The sequence below is a fragment of the Haemorhous mexicanus genome, chromosome 17 (genome assembly GCF_027477595.1).
Source record: "Haemorhous mexicanus isolate bHaeMex1 chromosome 17, bHaeMex1.pri, whole genome shotgun sequence".
NCBI lineage: Eukaryota > Metazoa > Chordata > Aves > Passeriformes > Fringillidae > Haemorhous > Haemorhous mexicanus.
In genome coordinates, this window is record NC_082357.1 from 2,423,336 (window position 1) to 2,442,733 (window position 19,398).

Here is a 19,398-nt window from a genome sequence, read left to right on the forward strand (position 1 = left end):
AATTTCCTGGGACAGAGATCTTCAAATCTTAGATGTTCTGAAACAAGTAATCAAGTGAAAAACAAATTCACTGCTTCCAGCAGATCTTTAACTGGTCAAATGTTCTTGAATTTTCCATGTACAGAGCAGGCAAAATGGTGTGCACTTCGAGTCCAGAGTATCACATGATTAAATGACAACTAAGAATGTTTAGGCACCATTGGATAAATGAGCTCAGGCACTGCAGTTCAATCATTAAGTTAATTGTTTGGTATAGAACCCTTCAGATTCAGGCAGAAATTCAGGTTGAAGTGTTCAAAATGTGCTGCATGTGTGAATATCCAGCTGAGAAAACCAAGTGCTGTTTCAGGTCAATGCTGCCATCCAGTTATGAATTTAGAATTGCTTTTGCACTTAATTACAGTGGGGAATTCACCTGTTCATGTGAGATTGAGCATTTTCTGGGCTTTGGTGTTGAACCATGATGTTGCTCTTTAATAAACAGGAGTCCCCTGAACAGTCTGCATTTGAAAAGCTTTTCATGTTTGATGTGTTGCAATAAGTACATTCTTTGGGGTTTCTCTGGCTGCTGTAACTACAATATTGTGTGGTTTTTATGGGTTTTGCTGAATATTTGTGGTGACATACAAAAGGCAGGTCTCTGTTTCTGAGGGTCCACATCCATAATAAGTTACAGCTATTGCTTCACCTTGGTTATTTTATGGACAAATGTTCATGATCTTTAGGTGATTCATTTTCACTGTACTTCAGTTTTTATTTCCTCATTTTAATATCATGGATTAAAGCTTAGAGTGCTTTGAAAGCCCATGAGTTATTCTGAAAATGGATCAGAATTAACCTTTTCTGGGACTGCTTAAATGTAGCAAATTATTAATAGGAGCCTTGGCCCTGGATTTTTCTGGCTTCACTCTCCTGTATTTGGGTCCTTCTGATTTTCACTCCTTCCCAATTTGACTCTTAAAATGATGAGCAGCTGTGTTAGTAGGGAAAATAGTGGTGGGGGTTTTTAATTTAAGAAAAATTCAAAGAAGCACATTATAGGAAAAAGAGAAATGAATGATGTGTGAATTTCTGAACCTCTTATGTTTGGATTTTTGAAAAATTCTTAGATACTATGTTATCAGTTTAGGGATGGGATGTGAGGGGCAAGGGAAGGCAGTGGAAATGAGACAGGCTGTGTCTGTGCCCACTCCTGAAACCCTTCTCTCTAATAACCACGATGAGTTTATCATCCCCAATGATAAAATAGTGGAATACATTTGTTTTTCCCCTGGCCTTGCTGTGTTGCATTCTCAGCTCCCAAAGCCTGGTTTTCCTTGGGAGGGGGATGTGTTTAATGCCAGGGGAGTGCCCTAGGAGGAGCTGGGTGCAGGTTCAGAGGGGTTAGGTGGCAGTGCTGGCAGTGGCTCCATGGCAGTGTCACTGGGGTTGGCTTAACTGGAACCAGCCCTTCCCTTCCTCGCTGGGCTCCTCCTGCCACTGGAGCACCTGCAGGAGCTTCCAGGCTCCTGAGCTGTGCTGAGGGCACTCAGGGATGGCTGGTGGAGCATCTCCCCTGCCCAGGATGGCCCCAGTGTGTCCCAGCAGGAATTCTGATCCATCCCATGCCATCAGGGCTGTCTCCAGGCCAGCGCAGCCAGGAGCTCTCCGGGGCTGCAGTTGAGGTGTCCGGGGTGGGCTGAGGGGGCAGAGCTGCCCCATTGCTCAGGCTCCATCCTGGAGTTGTTGGTTCATTGTGCCCCTGAGTCCCCTTGGTGCCTCTGACACTCCCATCCCCACGGCTCTGGTGTCTGAGTACTAAACCTGCCTCGTTCTGTGCTGCCATCGCTGCTTCCACTCTCTCACTCTCCATAAAGCTCCTTTATTTTGATGATCCTTTGTGGCCTTCCTGCATTTTACAGCTGTGGCCTCTCTGTTACCTTTGTTCATGTGTGAATTCATATCCTTTCCAAACATTTAGCCTCCTTTTTTTATTTTTTATTTTTTATTTTAGTGACCCTGACAACTTTGGTTCCAGTTCATCTGAAACAAACAACCAAAAAAACCCAAAACAAAACAAAAACCCCACCAAACACACACCTCCCCCCTCCCAAAATCCATGTAACTTTGACGTTATTTTATTTTTTCAAATGCAGATTGTATTTTCATAGAGTTGTATTCCAATTTACTCAGCTTGGTTTGGTAAACTGCAGAATTGTTTTTGCTGAGTATGACTTGGATTGGCTCTTGGTCTGGTGACCAGAAATTGTACCTAACCTTCTGTTCAATTTGTAAAGCTTAATTAATTCCCCCTCTTTAATGTACCTGATAAATATATTGTATGTATGTACAATATTTCATGTTGTTCACATATATACATATATTGTATTTATATTTATAAATGGCTGGAAACTCTGACCCATAATTGCATTTCTGTTAAATGTTTGTCTAGAGTATGGATTTGGTTTCATTTATATGAAAGAATGTTGTCTGAGCAATTGGTCACATTTAATCTTACAGTCAAATTTTGAATTTATTGTTTTTATGGATTTTTTTCAATATCAAGTGTTTCTGCTTTTGCAGTTTCGATTCACAATCAGTAAATGCTTTCAGCATATTTCCTAATTACTCAAATCTGTAATAAATGTGTCCTTAAGGCTTGTTGACAGGCTCCTTTTTACCCAATCAGTTGCAAGCCTGGAATCAAAGAGTGGTTTTTTTTTTTTCCCTGAGCGATGCAAATCAAATCCAAATTCTGAAATTTGAAGCCTGTACAAAGGTAGCTCTTGGTGGCTACTGCCCAAACCCTGCCCAGCTCTGGGAGGTGAGGCCCAGCACTTGTTACAATGTGTGAAATGAGACCGAATGCTAATCTGTGCTTTGCCTTGGCTTTCTGCTCTGTGTTGTCTTGGTGTTTGCGTCCTACCTCTTACGTCTGTGCTGTTTGTTCCCTCCCCTGTTCTCTAATCCTGCCCTCCCCTCCCTCTGTGCCTCCTCATTGTCCACACTGACCCATCAATCAACCAACAACGTCCCCCCTTCCGTCGTGCTCCTGGTGATCTGCCCTGCCCTGGTTGGTGGCTCCGTGCTTGGGTGGCTGTGTTTGTGCTGGACCAGCTCACCCAAATATGGCCTTCTTGCTGACAGGTATCACTTCTGTGAGAAGTGTTTCACTGAAATCCAGGGGGAGAATGTCACCCTGGGTGATGACCCTTCCCAGCCTCAAACGTAAGTCTCTTCCTTTCCTCTGCATCCTGAATTTTGGAGTGGGGCAGGGGGAGGGTGTCCTGGTTTGGGAGTGAAACCCAAACCTGTGGGGGGTATCTGGGGGGAAATGCCTTATTCCTTCTTAGCAGGAGATTTATAGGGACAGGATTCAGAGCTGTTGGGTCTCTTACTCTGCCCAGCCCTGCTGCCCATTCCTGGGGTGGCAGACCCTGGGTAATGTGTTTGGAGGGGAGCAGTGGAAGCTGTGTCAATAAATGTCACTAATCCATCACCTTTTCTAATGGAAAACTTCCATCTAATTCTGGTACCTCACATTTTGAAGCACAGCTCATGTTTCTAAAACCAAAGGCTTGCCTCTAACCTGGCTGGAAAAATCAGATTTGAGGCTTACGAGCTGGTTTGGAAAGTGACTGCTTTACTGACAGGAGCTTCCCTTGTTCTTTATGATTTTAATTTTATGTGTAGGCTTGGATATCTCTTGCTTTTAATTTACACAGAAGGTGAAATGGGAAAAATATTTTCCGTAGCTTAAAATACAATTAACTGAATTGCTTGCTCTGACCAGAAAATAAATACTGAGGTGCTTTCTTCAGACTTGAGGTTTGCTGCAATTCAGCAAAGCATGATATTGTCTGAGCCTCTGATGTGAGGGTGCTACTGAGTTTTCATATTAACTCTTTGTCTCTAGAACCATCTCTAAGGATCAGTTTGAAAAGAAGAAAAACGATACCCTGGATCCAGAGCCGTGAGTACCAGGCTGTTGTTCCCCTTCCAAAAATCTCTCTGCTTCCACTTGTCCTTCAGCCAGCAGGGCAGAAATGGGGCAGGGATTTAAGAACTCTTCTGTACCCCATCCCTGCCCAGGCTGCAGAATCCTTCCCTAAAATTCACGGCACAGCACCCAAGGTTGGTGTCTGATTTGCTGCCCCAGCGGACCACGGGAGCCTGTTCCACAGACAGTTCCTGGTTCTGTAATTTGGGTAATTCCAGGGGTGTGCCCTGCCAGGGCTGGGAATGGCCTTCCCTCCTCCAGAGCCTTTCACTCTGCATTCCTGGGGCACTTCTGCATTTTCCCCTGGTGGTTCTAAACCCCATTTTTCTCTTCCCTGGGTGCTGAGCCCACCCAAAGGCCAAGGTGTGACCCTGGGGAGCCTCAGGGGATGCCCAGCTGAGCACGGGGTTGCTTTCCCTGCAGGGGGATTTTATCAGCCTGCTCCCTCCATGTTCTCTGGCAGTTTGAGGCACAACACATTTTGATTCCTTTGCTTATCTTTGCAGATTCTAAATAGAGCTCCTCCCCAGCCTGGAAGGCTGGACTGAGACAGACCCCAGTGCATTTGGCTTCTTAACCTGCCCTGCACTCTGGACTGGGAAAACCTCTTAACAGCTTTCCCATCCAAAAAGAGAATTCTGACATACAACTTTTTGACCAAAAAACAAAAGATAAAAACAAGACTACAGCAGAGCCATGCAGGCAAAGACGAGTTAATACATGTTTTTTTGGCAGGGTGGTTCATGAATGACTAGTTCTTACAGTAAGTTGAGCAACCATTTATTCAGCTTGTGGTTGTTGCAGCAATTCAGAATTAAATCTGTGGAGGTATTGTTGAGAATTCTGTGACACTGGGATTCTGCTTAGAAGAGGATAGAAAAGATCCAGAAAAAGTTGTGCATGACAGCCCCTCTCAGCTTTTTAAACCAGCACATTTTGCAACTTATATATAGGTATAGATAGATACATATAACTCACACATGGATTGATAGATGTACATCTGAATCTATTCTGAGTATTTTTTTTAACTTAGATGTAAATTGGACCTGATGAAATTGATTCAGCTCTTAGCAGAGGATTGGCAACTCCTTCTTTCATTCTGAATTCTGGAAAATTACTTACCTAACACCAAAGGTAATTTGCTGCTGGTTTTTTCTCTTCAGGTTTGTTGACTGCAAAGAATGTGGTCGGAAGATGCACCAGATTTGTGTGTTACATTATGATATTATTTGGCCTTCAGGGTAAGAGATGTTTGTTAGTTTTTTACTCCTTGTACAATGAGACTGATGTAGTTCATGTAATTAAAGACTTTCTGCCTTTGTTCTTTAATATGTGGGCACAACCTTTTAAAGAACCGGGTACAAATGGACAAAGATTTCTAAATTAAATACTTTTTTTGTGTGTTTGGGGTCTTAGTTCAGTATATTCAGATGAAGATCTATATATTCATCCAACAGATGTGTGTGGTTTCTTTGTAACTCTTAACCAAGGGCAGCTGGCTGGAGGGGAGTTTGTGTGCACAGAACACAAATGCAGGTGTAACTGCATGGCAGAGTTAAACCAGCTGTAAATCCCTCAAAAATTGAGGGAAATAAGCTGTTCAAAGGCAGGGAAAAATATCTTGTACTCTGACATTTAAATTATATGTTCAAACATTGGGTTTAAGCTCACCAATAATGGGTTTATGCTAAATTTTTGGCTTTTTTTTCCCTCAATAGGTTTGTCTGTGATAATTGTCTGAAGAAAACTGGTAGAACACGCAAAGAAAACAAATTCAGTGCTAAAAGTGAGTTTGGTATTCCTATTTTTATCTTCACCTTCTCCCTGCCACCCCTAATGGGTTTTTGATTGAGACTTTGTGTTGTCATGACAGACAGCACAGGAACATTTGCAAAATGGGGAGCAGCATAGCCCGAGGCTGTTGGAATTTTAATCAACATTTGAAAGCCCTGCTGTTAATGTGTTTGTGGTCAGTCTTGTTGCTGCTTGGTGTGTTTGACATCTTTGTCACTGTTTTCTAGGGTTAAAAGCAAAAAGGGACAAATAGACCAGGAGGAGCACAGGGCTGTGTGTGCTTCACTGGCTGCATTCAGCCAGGTCTCCATGGAGGGTTGTGGCTGTAGTGACATGATTGTCACCTCTGTGCCCTTCCCACAACCTGTAGGAACCAATTGTGCTGCAGTGCAGGTGCTGCTGCCAAGCTCCAAAGTGTGGGAAGAGCTTTTCTTGCCTCCAGAACAGTGGTGGGGTGAGAACTGAGTCACTGCTTGCCCTGGGTGCTCTTGGCAGTAACCATTGCCATGGTCTGGTAGAAATGGGCCCTGAAGAGAGGCCCAGGAGATGCCAGCTCAGCTTGGCTGAGGCTCCAGAGTCCTTACACAGGGAACATAACTGGGACATTTTTACTCATGCAGGTCAGGTGGGGCAAGAGAAGGGGCTGGTGTTGGAAATGCAGAGTCAGTGCAGAGGGCAGAAAAATAAAGTGAGTGTGGACACCAGGGAGGTGATTCAGGCACTTGAAGAAGCAGAACTTGCAGGGACATTTCATTCCTCCCTTGATTCCTTCCTCGATCCATAGAAGTTCTGGGCATTACTGGGTGATGTTGTGCCTGCAGACTTCCAAGCTGGGCTGAAGGCAAGGTTTTGCATTAAAAATGTGACTTCTGGAGAACCTCACCTGTGGTCCATGGTGTAACAGGAGATGTGGAGGGGGTGATTTGCAGAGGATGATGTTGTGTGGGCCATGGTGGGTTCCAGCAATCAGAGCAGTCTCTGGAGTAACCTGCTGCACTCAAGAGAGTTTTGTTTAAGAGGCCTAAATTAGTCTCATTAAAGACAGATTAAAATTGGAGGAGAACATGAATAAAATTATGAAATCCAACTGTGGTGTTAGACACCCATTTTAAATGGAGTCTCTTCTGTTCTGTGCTGACTTTCCAGCATGTATTGATGTAAATTTCCTCAAAATAAGTGTGTGATTCCCTGCATTCCTGCAGTTGTTCTGTGGCTCTGGTTAAAGTTTGATAACCAGCCATGTAGTTCAAGGTAGCTATTCTGTTCTGGACAGGGAAACAATGGTGCTTTTTTTCCTTTCCTCCCTGTCCCTCTCCTTTCCCTGCTCTTTGTCTTTCTCCCCTGGGGATCTGAGTCCTGCTGCCAGCTGTGACCCACTGGTGGGCTCAGCTCTGGAGATCAGCTTTCTTCAGCAGTGCTCTGGTGGGAATGCAAGAGCAGGGAAGGGAAAGGAAAGTCTGTTCTTGTCATCAAAACCTTGGTCCTGCTGCTGACCTGAAAACAAACTTAAGCAGTGAAAGTTTTGAAACATGAACATGTTCTGTCTTCTTAAAAAACCATTTACTGCCCAAGTTGCCATCAATATTTCTCCACTCTCTCAAGCACGATGGCACAACTGCTGATAACCAAGACAGCACATCCCTCAGCTCCTGTGGAACATTCATGTTCCTAATGTACAGTGAGTAAAATTGGTTATTTTCACTGATAGCCTGCCAGATATAACCAGAGTGCAGCTGGGTTTGCTGGAAAACCCTGAACTTCTGAAGTATTCATTTTGCTAAGAAAATCTACAAATATCACCTCACCAGCAGGCAGTGCAGAGAGGTTCAAAGACCAAAGAAATCTTGACAAAAGCCACCCCAAGTAGTTTCCTGACAAGAAGTCACAAGAAGGAGTTGGAGTTTCTTCCTCTCTGTTCAATTACTCACCACTAACAAAGGTCTGGCTGTTGCTGCTGTCACAGACCTGTGCTGGAGGTTTCTCCTCAGCAGCTTGGGTGCCTTTGTCCAGGTTTGCACTGCAGTTTTCACTGAGCTTTGAGCTCTTGTTAGAGGTGAATATGTGAGAACTGTCCAAGAACTGAAATCCAACAGCTTTCTAAAACAACTTTCACTCACATTCTAAGAGATCAAAATATGCAACTTTTAGATCCTTTGCTTACAGTACATGTAATTTTAATGCTGCCTATTTATTTTATCTCCTTATCTGGTCTTTTTGGATTTGTTGGTTTCCAAGCTTTAATGCATAAGGAAGGAAGAAGATATTCCTTGGTTGCTTAGCATTGGGAAGATGAAAAGATGCAAACACAACAAGACAGTAGAGTTAACTCCAGTGGCTTTCTGAAAATGTTCCCACTCATCAGCTGAAATATGGAGGCCTTTCTTCTTTTCCTGTTTGTCTTCAGAGAAATGAACAGAACAAAACAATTCCCCCATAAAGAATTTGTGAATTCCTTTAGAGTCATCCCCCTGCTGTTGCATATGGAAAGGCCAATGGAGTGTCTTGGAGTGGGAGATCCTGGGAAAGGCTCAGTGTGTTGGAATGGGTAAAGAACATGGTGGTTTTACTTCAACCTGCCTTTAAATTTCTTTTTTTAGTTTAAATTATTCATGTCTCCCAGGTAAATGATATTTAGACTGTGTTGTGCTGGTTGTGACCACAGAATCTCACTGGACAAAGGGACAAGCTGAAAGATGCAAATCAAGATTGCTGCCTTTGGCAATTTCTGTAAATTGATTGTAATTAAACTGCCGAGAGAGCAGGGCTGGATGGGATATTGGGCAGGAATTGTTCCCTGGGAAGGTGGGCAGGCCCTGGCACAGGGTGCCCAGAGCAGCTGTGGCTGTCCCTGAATCCCTGGCAGTGCCCAAGGCCAGGCTGGACAGGGCTTGGAGCCACCTGGGACAGTGGAAGGTGTCCCTGCCCATGGCAGGGGCGGAACTGGGTGGGCTTTAAGGTCCTTTCCAACCCAAACCATTCCATGATTCTATAAAATAAAATTTTAAGTGTATAAATCCCCTAGAAAGTGAAATAGTCCTTTGAGTATATGAGTTTTTTCCCCAGTATCGGAGCCTGAAGGAATTTTTAGCACAGATATTTCACTGCAGAATTCTGTGTGCAGGCTCAGAGTCAAGGAGGAACCAAGGGCCTTGTGTCAGGAGCCAAATATCAACTGAAAAACCAAATAACAGAGAGCAGAAAATTAAATGTAGTTTATTAAAATGAGCATCTGTAGATTACAGCATTACTTTGGAAAAGATAAAAGATTGACCATAAAGTGAAGTAGAAATATGAGTGGTAAAATAAGTACAGCAGGATAAGAGAAACAGTCATAAATCTTCAAGTCAAAACAGTGAGGTCCTTCTGCTTTTTTAATTTAACCCAAAGTCATCACGATCGCTGTAATTTGTTGGGGATTTATTTGAAAACCATCACATCCTGTAAGACCACAAACCCAGCTCCCCACAAAAGCCAACTGTGAATGTAGAGATGGAGTGAGGGCATCTGGACAATCTGTGGACTTGAACTCCCCAAGACCTCCATCTCTGGGCAGGAACTATTTAACCTTGATGTGCAGATTGCTGCAACTGCAGTCCAAAAGCTCTCTTGAAAAGAAAAGCAAAAGCAATGAAATCTCCATTGAAGTCAAAAGGCTTTTCATTTCTGTTGATTTGCTTTGCTTTGCTTGAAAAGGTGTGGCATGGAGCCAGATCTGTGAAGTGATGTAATCTCTGTCAGCCAGCCAGCGTGGGGCTGGGAGGAGAAAACATTGGCAGGGCTCATAAAATAAGGCTGAAATTGAAAAATGCTACGTCAAGCTGCCTTTGTTAGCTCACTCACAGGGTAATTGTGGCACTCCAGTGGGTTCAGCTGCCACGGTGGGGTGTGGAAAGCAGGGGGGGGGGTTTGCTTCTGGGGAAAAGCAGGGATGGGTTTGCATCTCTTCATTTTGACTGTATAAATCAAACCATCCAATTTTCACGTGGAGGTAAAACAAAAGGGAAAAAAACCGACTTCCATCCCGAGGAGGAAGCTGCAAGAGCCCTGGAGCACGGCACCAGCCTGCCCTGAGCAGCTGCAGTGTTGACATGTGCATGGTGTGTTCTCCCCTTGCCTTGCAGGGCTGCAGACCACACGTTTAGGGAACCATTTGGAAGACAGAGTGAACAAATTCCTGCGGCGCCAGAACCATCCTGAGGCTGGAGAGGTCTTTGTCAGAGTGGTAGCAAGTTCAGATAAGACAGTAGAAGTTAAACCAGGAATGAAATCCAGGTTAGTCCTGCTCATTATAATGAATGCAATCCTTTTTATTTATTTTATTTTGAAGCCTCCATGGGGGGCTATTGTAAAATTGTGCCAATTAGCACCTTAAAGCCTTTGCACATTTTTGAAATTTGGGCGTGTTTAGGATTATGAAAGGTTAAAAAATGTAAAGGAAGTGACTGTTTTGGGGACAGTGGGGATATGCTTGCTTATAATACTGGGACTTTGTGTCACTCCATCTTGACAGTGACCACATTTTGGTTACAGAATTCATCGTTTAGTTTGGAGCAGTTGCTGAGTTCTGTTCCTTACCCCTCCTTCATTTTGTCGTGTTTTTAGAAACACTTCAGCTTTCAGGAGTAATTTTTAATTTGCTTCATTATAAATGAAGCAAATTAAATGAAAAGCTTAAAATTAAATGGAGCAAATTATAAATGAAAAGCTTAAAAGCTTTAGTCTGTGAAGTATTTTGGGTTAAATTCATAAAAACTGTGTTTATGTGACATCACTTCATACTAATGCATCACGTTTTCTGCTCTGTAGCCTATTTAAAGGCTTGTGGTCTCTGAGGATATTCATGTACTCAATGCTGGCCTGTTCAGCCCTGTGTTCTATATGGAAACAGTCTTTCCATGAATTTACAGGAACAGAACTCCCTGTTTAACTACAGCTCTGATCTGACCCCATTTAACTCCTGCCTAAAAATCCCAGAATGATGAGGTTGGAAGAGACCTCTAAGATCATCGAGTCCAACCTATGGCCTCACACCTCAGCCAGACTACAGCACCCAGGGCCATGTCCAGTCTTTTTATAAACACATCCAGAGATGGTGATTCTACCACCTCCCTGGGAAGGGCATTCCAGTCCTTTTTTATTCTTTCAGTGAAAAACTTTTTCCTAATATCCAACCTACCCTTCCCTGCCATAGCTTGAGACTGTGTCCTCTGCTTCTGTCAGAGACCAACCCCACCTGGCTACAGCCTCCCTTCAGGAGGGTGTAGAGAGCAATAAGGGCACCTCTGAGCCTCCTCTTCTCCAGGCTAAATAGCCCCAGCTCCTTCAAACATTCCTCAATGTTCCTAAGGAGTTCAAAATAAGATTGACATTAATCCCCTCCTTCTGGTAGGACACTGCTTTAATAATTGGCATTTTCTTTGGGTTTTTTTTCTTCCTGCTTCCCTGTCCTGCAGATTTGTGGACTCTGGTGAGATGTCAGAATCCTTCCCTTACCGTACCAAAGCTCTGTTTGCGTTTGAGGAGATCGATGGTGTGGACGTTTGTTTCTTTGGGATGCACGTGCAGGAGTACGGCTCGGACTGCCCCCCTCCCAACACCAGGTACCTCTGGCACCCTCCCTGAGCCCTGGCCACTCACTGCAGACACTGGGCACATGCATTTCAGCTCTGGGCCACAAATCCATCCTGCTCTAGGACTGCAGATGGCAAAGACAAATAGCAAAAAATTGAATTTATTAGGGTAATGGAATTTATTAGGATATTATACTTATCCTTATCATCAACTCATACAACCTCCTACATCCACCAAAATAATAAATTTTTTTTTAAATTACAAAATGTACAATTATAACAAACAAAAATGTTACATTTTTTGCATTCTGCTTTTAATTTTGCCTCTTGATGTATATTCTTGCTGTGTGTGCTTCACTGGCTGCATTCAGCCAGGTCTCCATGGAGGGTTGTGGCTGTAGTGACATGATTGTCACCTCTGTGCCCTTCCCACAACCTGTAGGAACCAATTGTGCTGCAGTGCAGGTGCTGCTGCCAAGCTCCAAAGTGTGGGAAGAGCTAAAGAAATACGGCCCCTCTTTTGCTTCTGAGGACTCTTTACACCACATTGTAACAATTGCATATGCATTAAAACACCATCAGCATTCATCTGCCTTTCTGCACGTTCACCTAGCACAGAAGGCAGCTGTCAGTAGGCAGAGCAGTGCTCAGGCAGCCCTGAGTGTGTCCCTCTGTCCCTGCAGGCGTGTGTACATCTCCTACCTGGACAGCATCCACTTCTTCCGGCCGCGCTGCCTGCGCACGGCCGTGTACCACGAGATCCTCATCGGCTACCTGGAGTACGTCAAGAAACTCGGGTGAGTGACAGCTGCCAGGCAAAGGAACCTGGGCTTGCAGGGGATTTGCACTTGGGGTGGTCTCTGTTTCCTTCTGACATCTCTTGTGGAGAGAGAAACTGCGATTTTGTCACTCAGGTGCTTTTTGTTGTTGGGTGATGTCACCGCCAGGCCAGACGTGACACGCACACGATCAGGGTCCAAGAAGAAAAAAGTTTTTTATTCTGCGTGTTCTCCAGCTGATAAACTCTTAACAAAGCGTGATCTTAAGTCATTAACTACAACACAATAACTTATTATATTCATTGGTGCAAAGCAATTAGCATCTGTATAATTGGCAAAAGTTTTACAGAAGTTTAATAAGGCACCTATACACATCTACTTATGCACACAGTTTAGCTTACAAAGATTCTCATGTCTTTTCTAATCTGTTCCATGCTGACAGCCTTGTCTTCTTCCTTGCTGTGGACACACTCAAAAATCAACAATTGTTATTTCTTCTATTAACTCAGCTTTGCTTGCAGGCCAGCTGTCCCTCCGTAGGATTCCTAAACTGACAGCACATCATTCATTTGGTCCGAGGTTCACTTGATGTTTAAGCTTCATTACTATAGCCCTGACCTTATCCCTTGTCAAATTACAGGTTATTCCCTCAGCATCTTTGCTACAAAGAAAAAAATCTTAAAAATTTCAAAACTAAAGCCAGAGGTCTGGATTTATAACGAGGTTTGAGTTACCTTTCTGGTGGGAGTCACAGATGTTTGTTGTGTGTGACACAGGTATGTGACAGGGCACATCTGGGCCTGTCCCCCCAGTGAAGGAGATGATTACATCTTTCATTGCCACCCACCTGACCAGAAAATACCCAAACCCAAACGTTTGCAAGAATGGTATAAGAAGATGCTGGACAAGGCATTTGCTGAGAGAATCATTCATGACTACAAGGTTTGTTACTGTTTAATTTCTGATTTAATTTTTATATGGTTCTCATTTGAAGGGAGCTACTCTTGTTTCATAACACCTGAAAAGTGGAGTAATGTTGTACAAGGGGTTTATTCTCAACCAGTGTCTTCATTTTCTTAGATTTTCTTGAGGTTCTGCCTTTCGGGCTGAAAATTCCTTAGGTTTGGCATCTGCATGAAGGGAAATCTGCAAGAACCTGCCTTTGTGTATTTTTCTTTCCCTGCATTTTCTAGGCAAGGAAATATGGAGCATGTCAAGGTTTAAGGAAGCTGTTTCTTTCTGGTGATTCTGGAGGAGCAGGTGAAATGCTGGACCCCACTAGTGTGAAATAAAAGAGCTCCTTATGACAAGAATGATTTTCATAACTGCAGAATATCACACATGTACCCAAGGAAATAAGTGGAAGGTGGCACAGGGAGCATTTGCCACTCCTTTCATGCTAAAATGTACAAGAATTCCTCAATGGTAGTGACAGTGCTGGAAAAAATTGATGTTTTGATGGCAAGTGACAGTTCCTGAATGTGTGGAGTAGGAACAGCCTCTAACAAGCCTTGTCATCAGTGTGGCAAAGAGCTGGGAAATCTGGGCCTCCTGATAAGGGGGCTTTGAAACCAGGGAGGGCTCAGTTAGATTTTCCAGGGGTATCTTGGTATCTGCATGAACTGATGGCATGACAGGGTCAGGAAAGCCTCAGCACTGATCCTCAGGTGGAGCAGGGAGTGGGGCTGTGCCAGGATTGCCAGGCTGCCTCTGGAGCTGCCCCAGGAAAGGAGCCCTGGCAGGGGCAGCTCCTGGCTGTGGGTGAGGCCCAGGTGCTCAGTGCAGCTCTGGGCTATGTCTCTGGTTCTCCCCTCTCTCTGCTAAGTGATCTGCATTCATTTATTCCTGCTCTGGTGTGATGTGCTCAACAGGACATCTTCAAACAAGCAACTGAGGACAGGCTGACCAGTGCCAAGGAGCTGCCTTACTTTGAAGGTGATTTCTGGCCTAATGTGCTGGAGGAAAGCATTAAGGAGCTGGAGCAGGAGGAGGAGGAGAGGAAGAAGGAAGAGAGCACTGCAGCTAGTGAAACAACAGAGGTGGGTTAGCTTTATGTACCATATCCTCCCTTAGCTCACAAGCTGGTAATTAATGCTTTAATGTAGAGAGGTCCCACCAGATAAACTGGAAAAGATCATTTACAGCAGACATTAAATCAGGGGTCCCTTTAAATGCATTTCTGTTTTTCCTCTCGGTTAACAAATCTACTGATGGCTTGGTTTGGGTTTTTTTAACAGACTCAGGAGTCACTTATGTCAGTCCTCTTCTCAGAGAAATGTGTTAAGCTGCTTTTGCCACACTACATTTGCTTGCAGTCATTTGGCTGAGCTTCTGGTTCACACCTTTGCAAAGCACCTCCAGCATTTGCATTTTGAAAGGTGCTGGATTTTTCAAAGCTGAATGAAAGGTGGCTGTTATTTAAGCACAGGTACTTGTAGTCATTTGCAACAGCAAAGGGCTGAAATTTGAAAGTGTTTATTGCAGGCTTTGCGTTGGTGGGGAAAGTTGATCCTGATGGTGCTGTTCCTTCACCAACATCCTCTCTTTGTCTATAAAAACCAACCAAGCCAAAAAAAAACCCCACAAAAAACCAACAACCAATGTTTTCAGGGCCCTGGACAGAATGTCATCATTCATTTTTATTTCCATCTTTGATTTTATCTGCAATCAAATGGTCTCAGCACTTTTATACTGTCCCTTTCACTTGAGATTTGCAGCAAGATGTTTTGAAAATAAATGTTGTAGGAAAATCTGAAGTCTTATAGATTGAGGTAGAACCAAAAGCTTTACCTGGAGAGAGCCCCCTTGAAGCTTAGATGCTGTGACTGCCTTTGGTCTGTGTTACATGGGATTGATGTGGAGGGATGCACCTTCATCCATCAATTTTGTGATGTCAGAAAGTTCCTTCTGTTAAACCTTAGCAGCTCTTTCAAAGCTAATACAGTTTGTGGGTATGTTTTAATGGGATCACAAAGTTAACAGCTTTCACTTTGTTCCTTCTGAATGTGACTTTGGATATTGAGATAGTTCAGCAAGCACTGCTGTATAAAAAGAAGAGGAATACAAGGCTTGGAATTAGGCAGGAGCCCTCTCTTGCTAACAGGATCAATTCCAGTAAATCAGGGAAAGCAGTGGTGTGAGCATTTACTCTGCATCTAGGCAGGGGTAAAAGGTGTTTGGAAAAGCCCAGAACAATTCACTGGGAGCTCAGACAAATTGTGGCCTGAAATGAGATGGTGCAGCCTTGGTGGGGAGCATCCCTGTGCCCCCCCTTGGTGCCTGGGGCAGCAGCAGGGGGACACAACCTGCACCCAGGGGGCTGAGGTGTCACCCAGTCACGGCACACGGGGGCCTTTGCCTCTTTTCTCAGGAAAAGGAGCAGATTCAAAAGCAGAAGTTCCCCCATGCAGGCACCTAAACAGGGTCACTTCATGGAGGAAACTGCCCAGGAGTGGGGATCTCCATGGGTACAAGCACCACGTGGATCTTGGTGCTGAAATGGCACAGAATCCCTCTTACATTCTTTGTCTTAAATTTTGTGTATGTGAAGAGAAACCTGCAGCACATGTTCACCTGCAGGAAGCTATCAGTGAAAGGGAGAGCAAAGAGCTGGTAAATATCCAGAGTTCTTGGCAGAGGTTCTGAAGGGGTGAGGCTCCCCCAGGAACCATCCATCAGCATCTCTGGCTGATCTGGCTGAAAGACAGAATGAAATGGTACAAACACAGCCCTACAACTTCTTAAAACAGCTTGGAATACTTTGTACAGTTTGCCAAATATAAACTTGCTAAAGGTGGAGTAGAAAGAAAACTTAGACTTGGCTTGTTTGATAAGTTTTAGTCTGTTCTTCCTTTTGGTGTTTAAATTTTAAGATCTCAGTTGGGGCTTTAGGATGTGGAGGCAAAGGAGGGCAGGCTCCAGTTCCATCAGTGGGAGGAAACCTGGGGGCAGTCAGGGTGGGAACATAAAACAGGTCACTTGTGAAGCCCTTAGAGCACTTAGAGCTCTGTCTGGTTTCCCATAAAAGAGTCTCATTTTAATTTCCAAACAGGTTTGGTCAGAAAATCCACAAAATTAGTTAGAGGGAGCCCAGGAGTGGACAGGGAATTCCTGTCCAAGCCCAATTAATGGAATGGAAGGATGGCAGCAGTCTATAAATAGAATTGCTTTCTGCAGTTGGAATATTTTTGTTTTCCTGAAATAAATATGCCTGTGGACAAACCCTGTGTTTGCTTGTACATACTGTTCGTGGAACTTGCTTGTGTATGTGTGTATATTTATATTTATATATATCCAAGTATTTCAGTAGCTTATTTTTAATTTTATGACCAACATTCTAGAAGTTGGAGAGGGGGTTTTTCCTGAGCCCTCCCTGCTGAGGGCATGGGTTTTGATTTTTTTTAAGGACATGAGAACTCTAAAAGTTATTTCTGTTTTCCCAGGTCATCTAAATAGCATCATCTGCTGTTTTTCACTCTCTTTACTTACATCTCACATTCAGTGTGTGGCCACTGTGGTCTGTGTTGGGCACAAGTGGAGATTTTGGAGATGATTTTTTGGGGAGCTGCACATGCAGCTGGAAGTCTGCAGGATGGAGGATAATGTGTTTTGTTGGTTTCAATTCAAATCCTGCATGTTCTTATCTGTGTCCTAGCTCTGAATCTGTTCAGTAAAAACAAGCATTAAATCAGAGCTCAAGCAAGTATGTGACACACCAAATGCACAGTAAAGCAAAGTACTGCACTCCTGGAATTTTAAGTCCATATTATTTGTGTCATTTTATCATCAGCTGCACGATCTGAAGCAGTGGAAGCTGAAGTATGATGTTAGAGAAGGAAAAATAATCAGTGTAAAATGGGAATTTTTTAATGTATACATACTTTGAAAGTTTATTTTTAAACAGTGTTTGGATTTGTTTGCCTGCCAGTTTGGCTTTTGATTTTTCCTGGAAGATAGGATATATTTAACACAGGAGGGCTGATTTACAGGCATTGGAACAAAGTTCTATTCCTGACAGCAGAAGTGTGTCACTGTGAGCCCAGTGAATGGAGAGAGCTCTCCAAAGTGTAACATCTTTCCCGTGCCTTTATTGCAGGGGAGCCAGGGCGACAGCAAGAATGCCAAGAAAAAGAACAACAAAAAAACCAACAAGAATAAGAGCAGCATCAGCAGAGCTAACAAGAAGAAGCCCAGCATGCCAAACGTGTCCAATGACCTGTCTCAGAAGCTCTACGCCACCATGGAGAAGCATAAAGAGGTACTGTGGGAATCTGCTGTATAAAGAGAAGGGTTTATTCCTGTAAATGCAGGCACAGGGATATTCAGAACTGAAAAATCCAGAGGAATAAACCCTGTGGTTGGGCTAGGAATGTTTCTGTTGCATAACAACATATTGGAAGAGATTAGCCTGAAGGAAGTTAATTAGATAAGGCTCTCCCTGCAGAGAACACCATTGCCTGACCTCTTTGCCTTTTGTTTCTTCCCCATTTACCTGCAGGTGTTTTTTGTGATTCATTTACACGCGGGGCCCGTGATTAACACCCTGCACCCCATCGTGGACCCCGACCCTCTGCTGAGCTGTGACCTGATGGACGGGCGAGACGCCTTCCTCACCCTGGCCAGGGACAAGCACTGGGAGTTCTCCTCCCTGCGCCGCTCCAAGTGGTCCACGCTGTGCATGCTGGTGGAGCTGCACACGCAGGGCCAGGACCGCTTCGTCTACACCTGCAACGAGTGCAAGCACCACGTGGAGACCAGGTGGCACTGCACTGTCTGCGAGGTACGTGCGGGCACGGGTGGCACTGACTGGCCCTGAGGGATTGGCACTGCACTGTCCCTGAGGGATGGTGGCACTGCACTGTCCCTGAGGGATGGTGGCACTGCACTGTCCCTGAGGGATGGTGGCACTGCACTGTCCCTGAGGGATGGTGGCACTGCACTGTCCCTGAGGGATGGTGGCATTGCAGTGTCCCTGAGGGATGGTGGCATTGCACTAACCCTGAGGGATTGGCACTGCACTGGCCCTGAGGGATGGTGGCACTGCACTGACCCTGAGGGATGGTGGCACTGCGCTGACCCTGAGGGATGGTGGCATTGCACTGTCCCTGAGGGATTGGCATTGCAGTGTCCCTGAGGGATGGTGGCACTGCGCTGACTCTGAGGGATGGTGGCACTGCGCTGTCCCTGAGGGATGGTGGCACTGTGCTGACCCTGAGGGATGGTGGCACTGCGCTGTCCCTGAGGGATGGTGGCACTGCACTGTCCCTGAGGGATGGTGGCACTGCGCTGTCCCTGAGGGATGGTGGCATTGCACTAACCCTGAGGGATTGGCACTGCGCTGTCCCTGAGGGATGGTGGCACTGCGCTGTCCCTGAGGGATGGTGGCATTGCAGTGTCCCTGAGGGATGGTGGCATTGCACTAACCCTGAGGGATTGGCACTGCGCTGTCCCTGAGGGATGGTGGCACTGCACTGACTGTGACATACGCATGGGGCACCTCAGAACTCAGCCCTCTCTTGTCCTACAGCTGAGTTTGATGGGGTTTTTTTGATTTTGCCCAAAGTTTCTCCAAATTAAGCTCATCCTTGTAAAAGACTGCTAGGCCTTAAGGGGACGTGACTGCCAGCTGGGTGCCTCTCCTTGTAGAAAAAGTGACTTGAGTTGCTCGACATGGAAAACACCAGTGCTCTGGAACAGCTCCTGCTGCATTGTTTATGCTGCTACTGCTCCTCTGCATAGACAAGTTTTAAACTTAATTTTAAAGAATTACGAATTTTAGAATGGTTTAGGTTGGAAGGGACCTCAAAGACCATCTTGTTCCACCCCTCTGCCATGGGCAGGGACACCTTCCACTAGCCCAGACTGCTCAAATTTTAGGACCTGTGTTAGAGAGAAGTTATCCATGGGGCTGTACTGGTATGCTTGAGCCTTCTTGGAGGACTTGTGTTCACCTCTGGCTGTAGCTGAACAAAAGAAGTTTGAATAAGTTCGGCCTCGTTTTTACACTGCAAGTTATTGCCAGGTTTGTGGAGGAGGAATCTTAATTAATCCCTCTGAGGAAAGCACTGAGCAGAGCTTCTTGAGGCGAGGCTGCAGGACATGGATTGGACACAGGCAGGGAATTGGGTGGTGGAAGGAGGCAAGGCCTTTAGGCTGCCTCTGGGTACCTCTGTGTAAGGGAGTGCCCTTTCTCCGGCCAAAAAAGGGACAGAGCACCAAAAATGTGGGGGTTTTCAGGTAAGTGTCTGTCTTTGCATGAAACTTGCTCTTGTTTAGA

The 19,398-nt window shown here is 44.8% G+C and overlaps 1 protein-coding gene across 5 annotated transcripts in view; it reads left to right on the forward strand.

Moving 5' to 3' along the window:
* Nucleotides 1–19,398, forward strand: part of CREBBP (CREB binding protein) — a 97,273-nt gene that overhangs the window by 72,909 nt on the left and 4,966 nt on the right. For all 5 annotated transcript variants that reach the window (XM_059861947.1, XM_059861948.1, XM_059861946.1 and 2 more), the window contains 11 exons: nt 3,127–3,207; nt 3,896–3,952; nt 5,143–5,220; nt 5,698–5,765; nt 9,895–10,045; nt 11,227–11,373; nt 12,027–12,140; nt 12,899–13,064; nt 13,994–14,161; nt 17,218–17,379; nt 17,620–17,901. In XM_059861947.1, the coding sequence (XP_059717930.1) occupies nt 3,127–3,207; nt 3,896–3,952; nt 5,143–5,220; nt 5,698–5,765; nt 9,895–10,045; nt 11,227–11,373; nt 12,027–12,140; nt 12,899–13,064; nt 13,994–14,161; nt 17,218–17,379; nt 17,620–17,901 (1,474 nt within the window). The remainder of the gene's footprint in view (nt 1–3,126; nt 3,208–3,895; nt 3,953–5,142; nt 5,221–5,697; nt 5,766–9,894; nt 10,046–11,226; nt 11,374–12,026; nt 12,141–12,898; nt 13,065–13,993; nt 14,162–17,217; nt 17,380–17,619; nt 17,902–19,398) is intronic.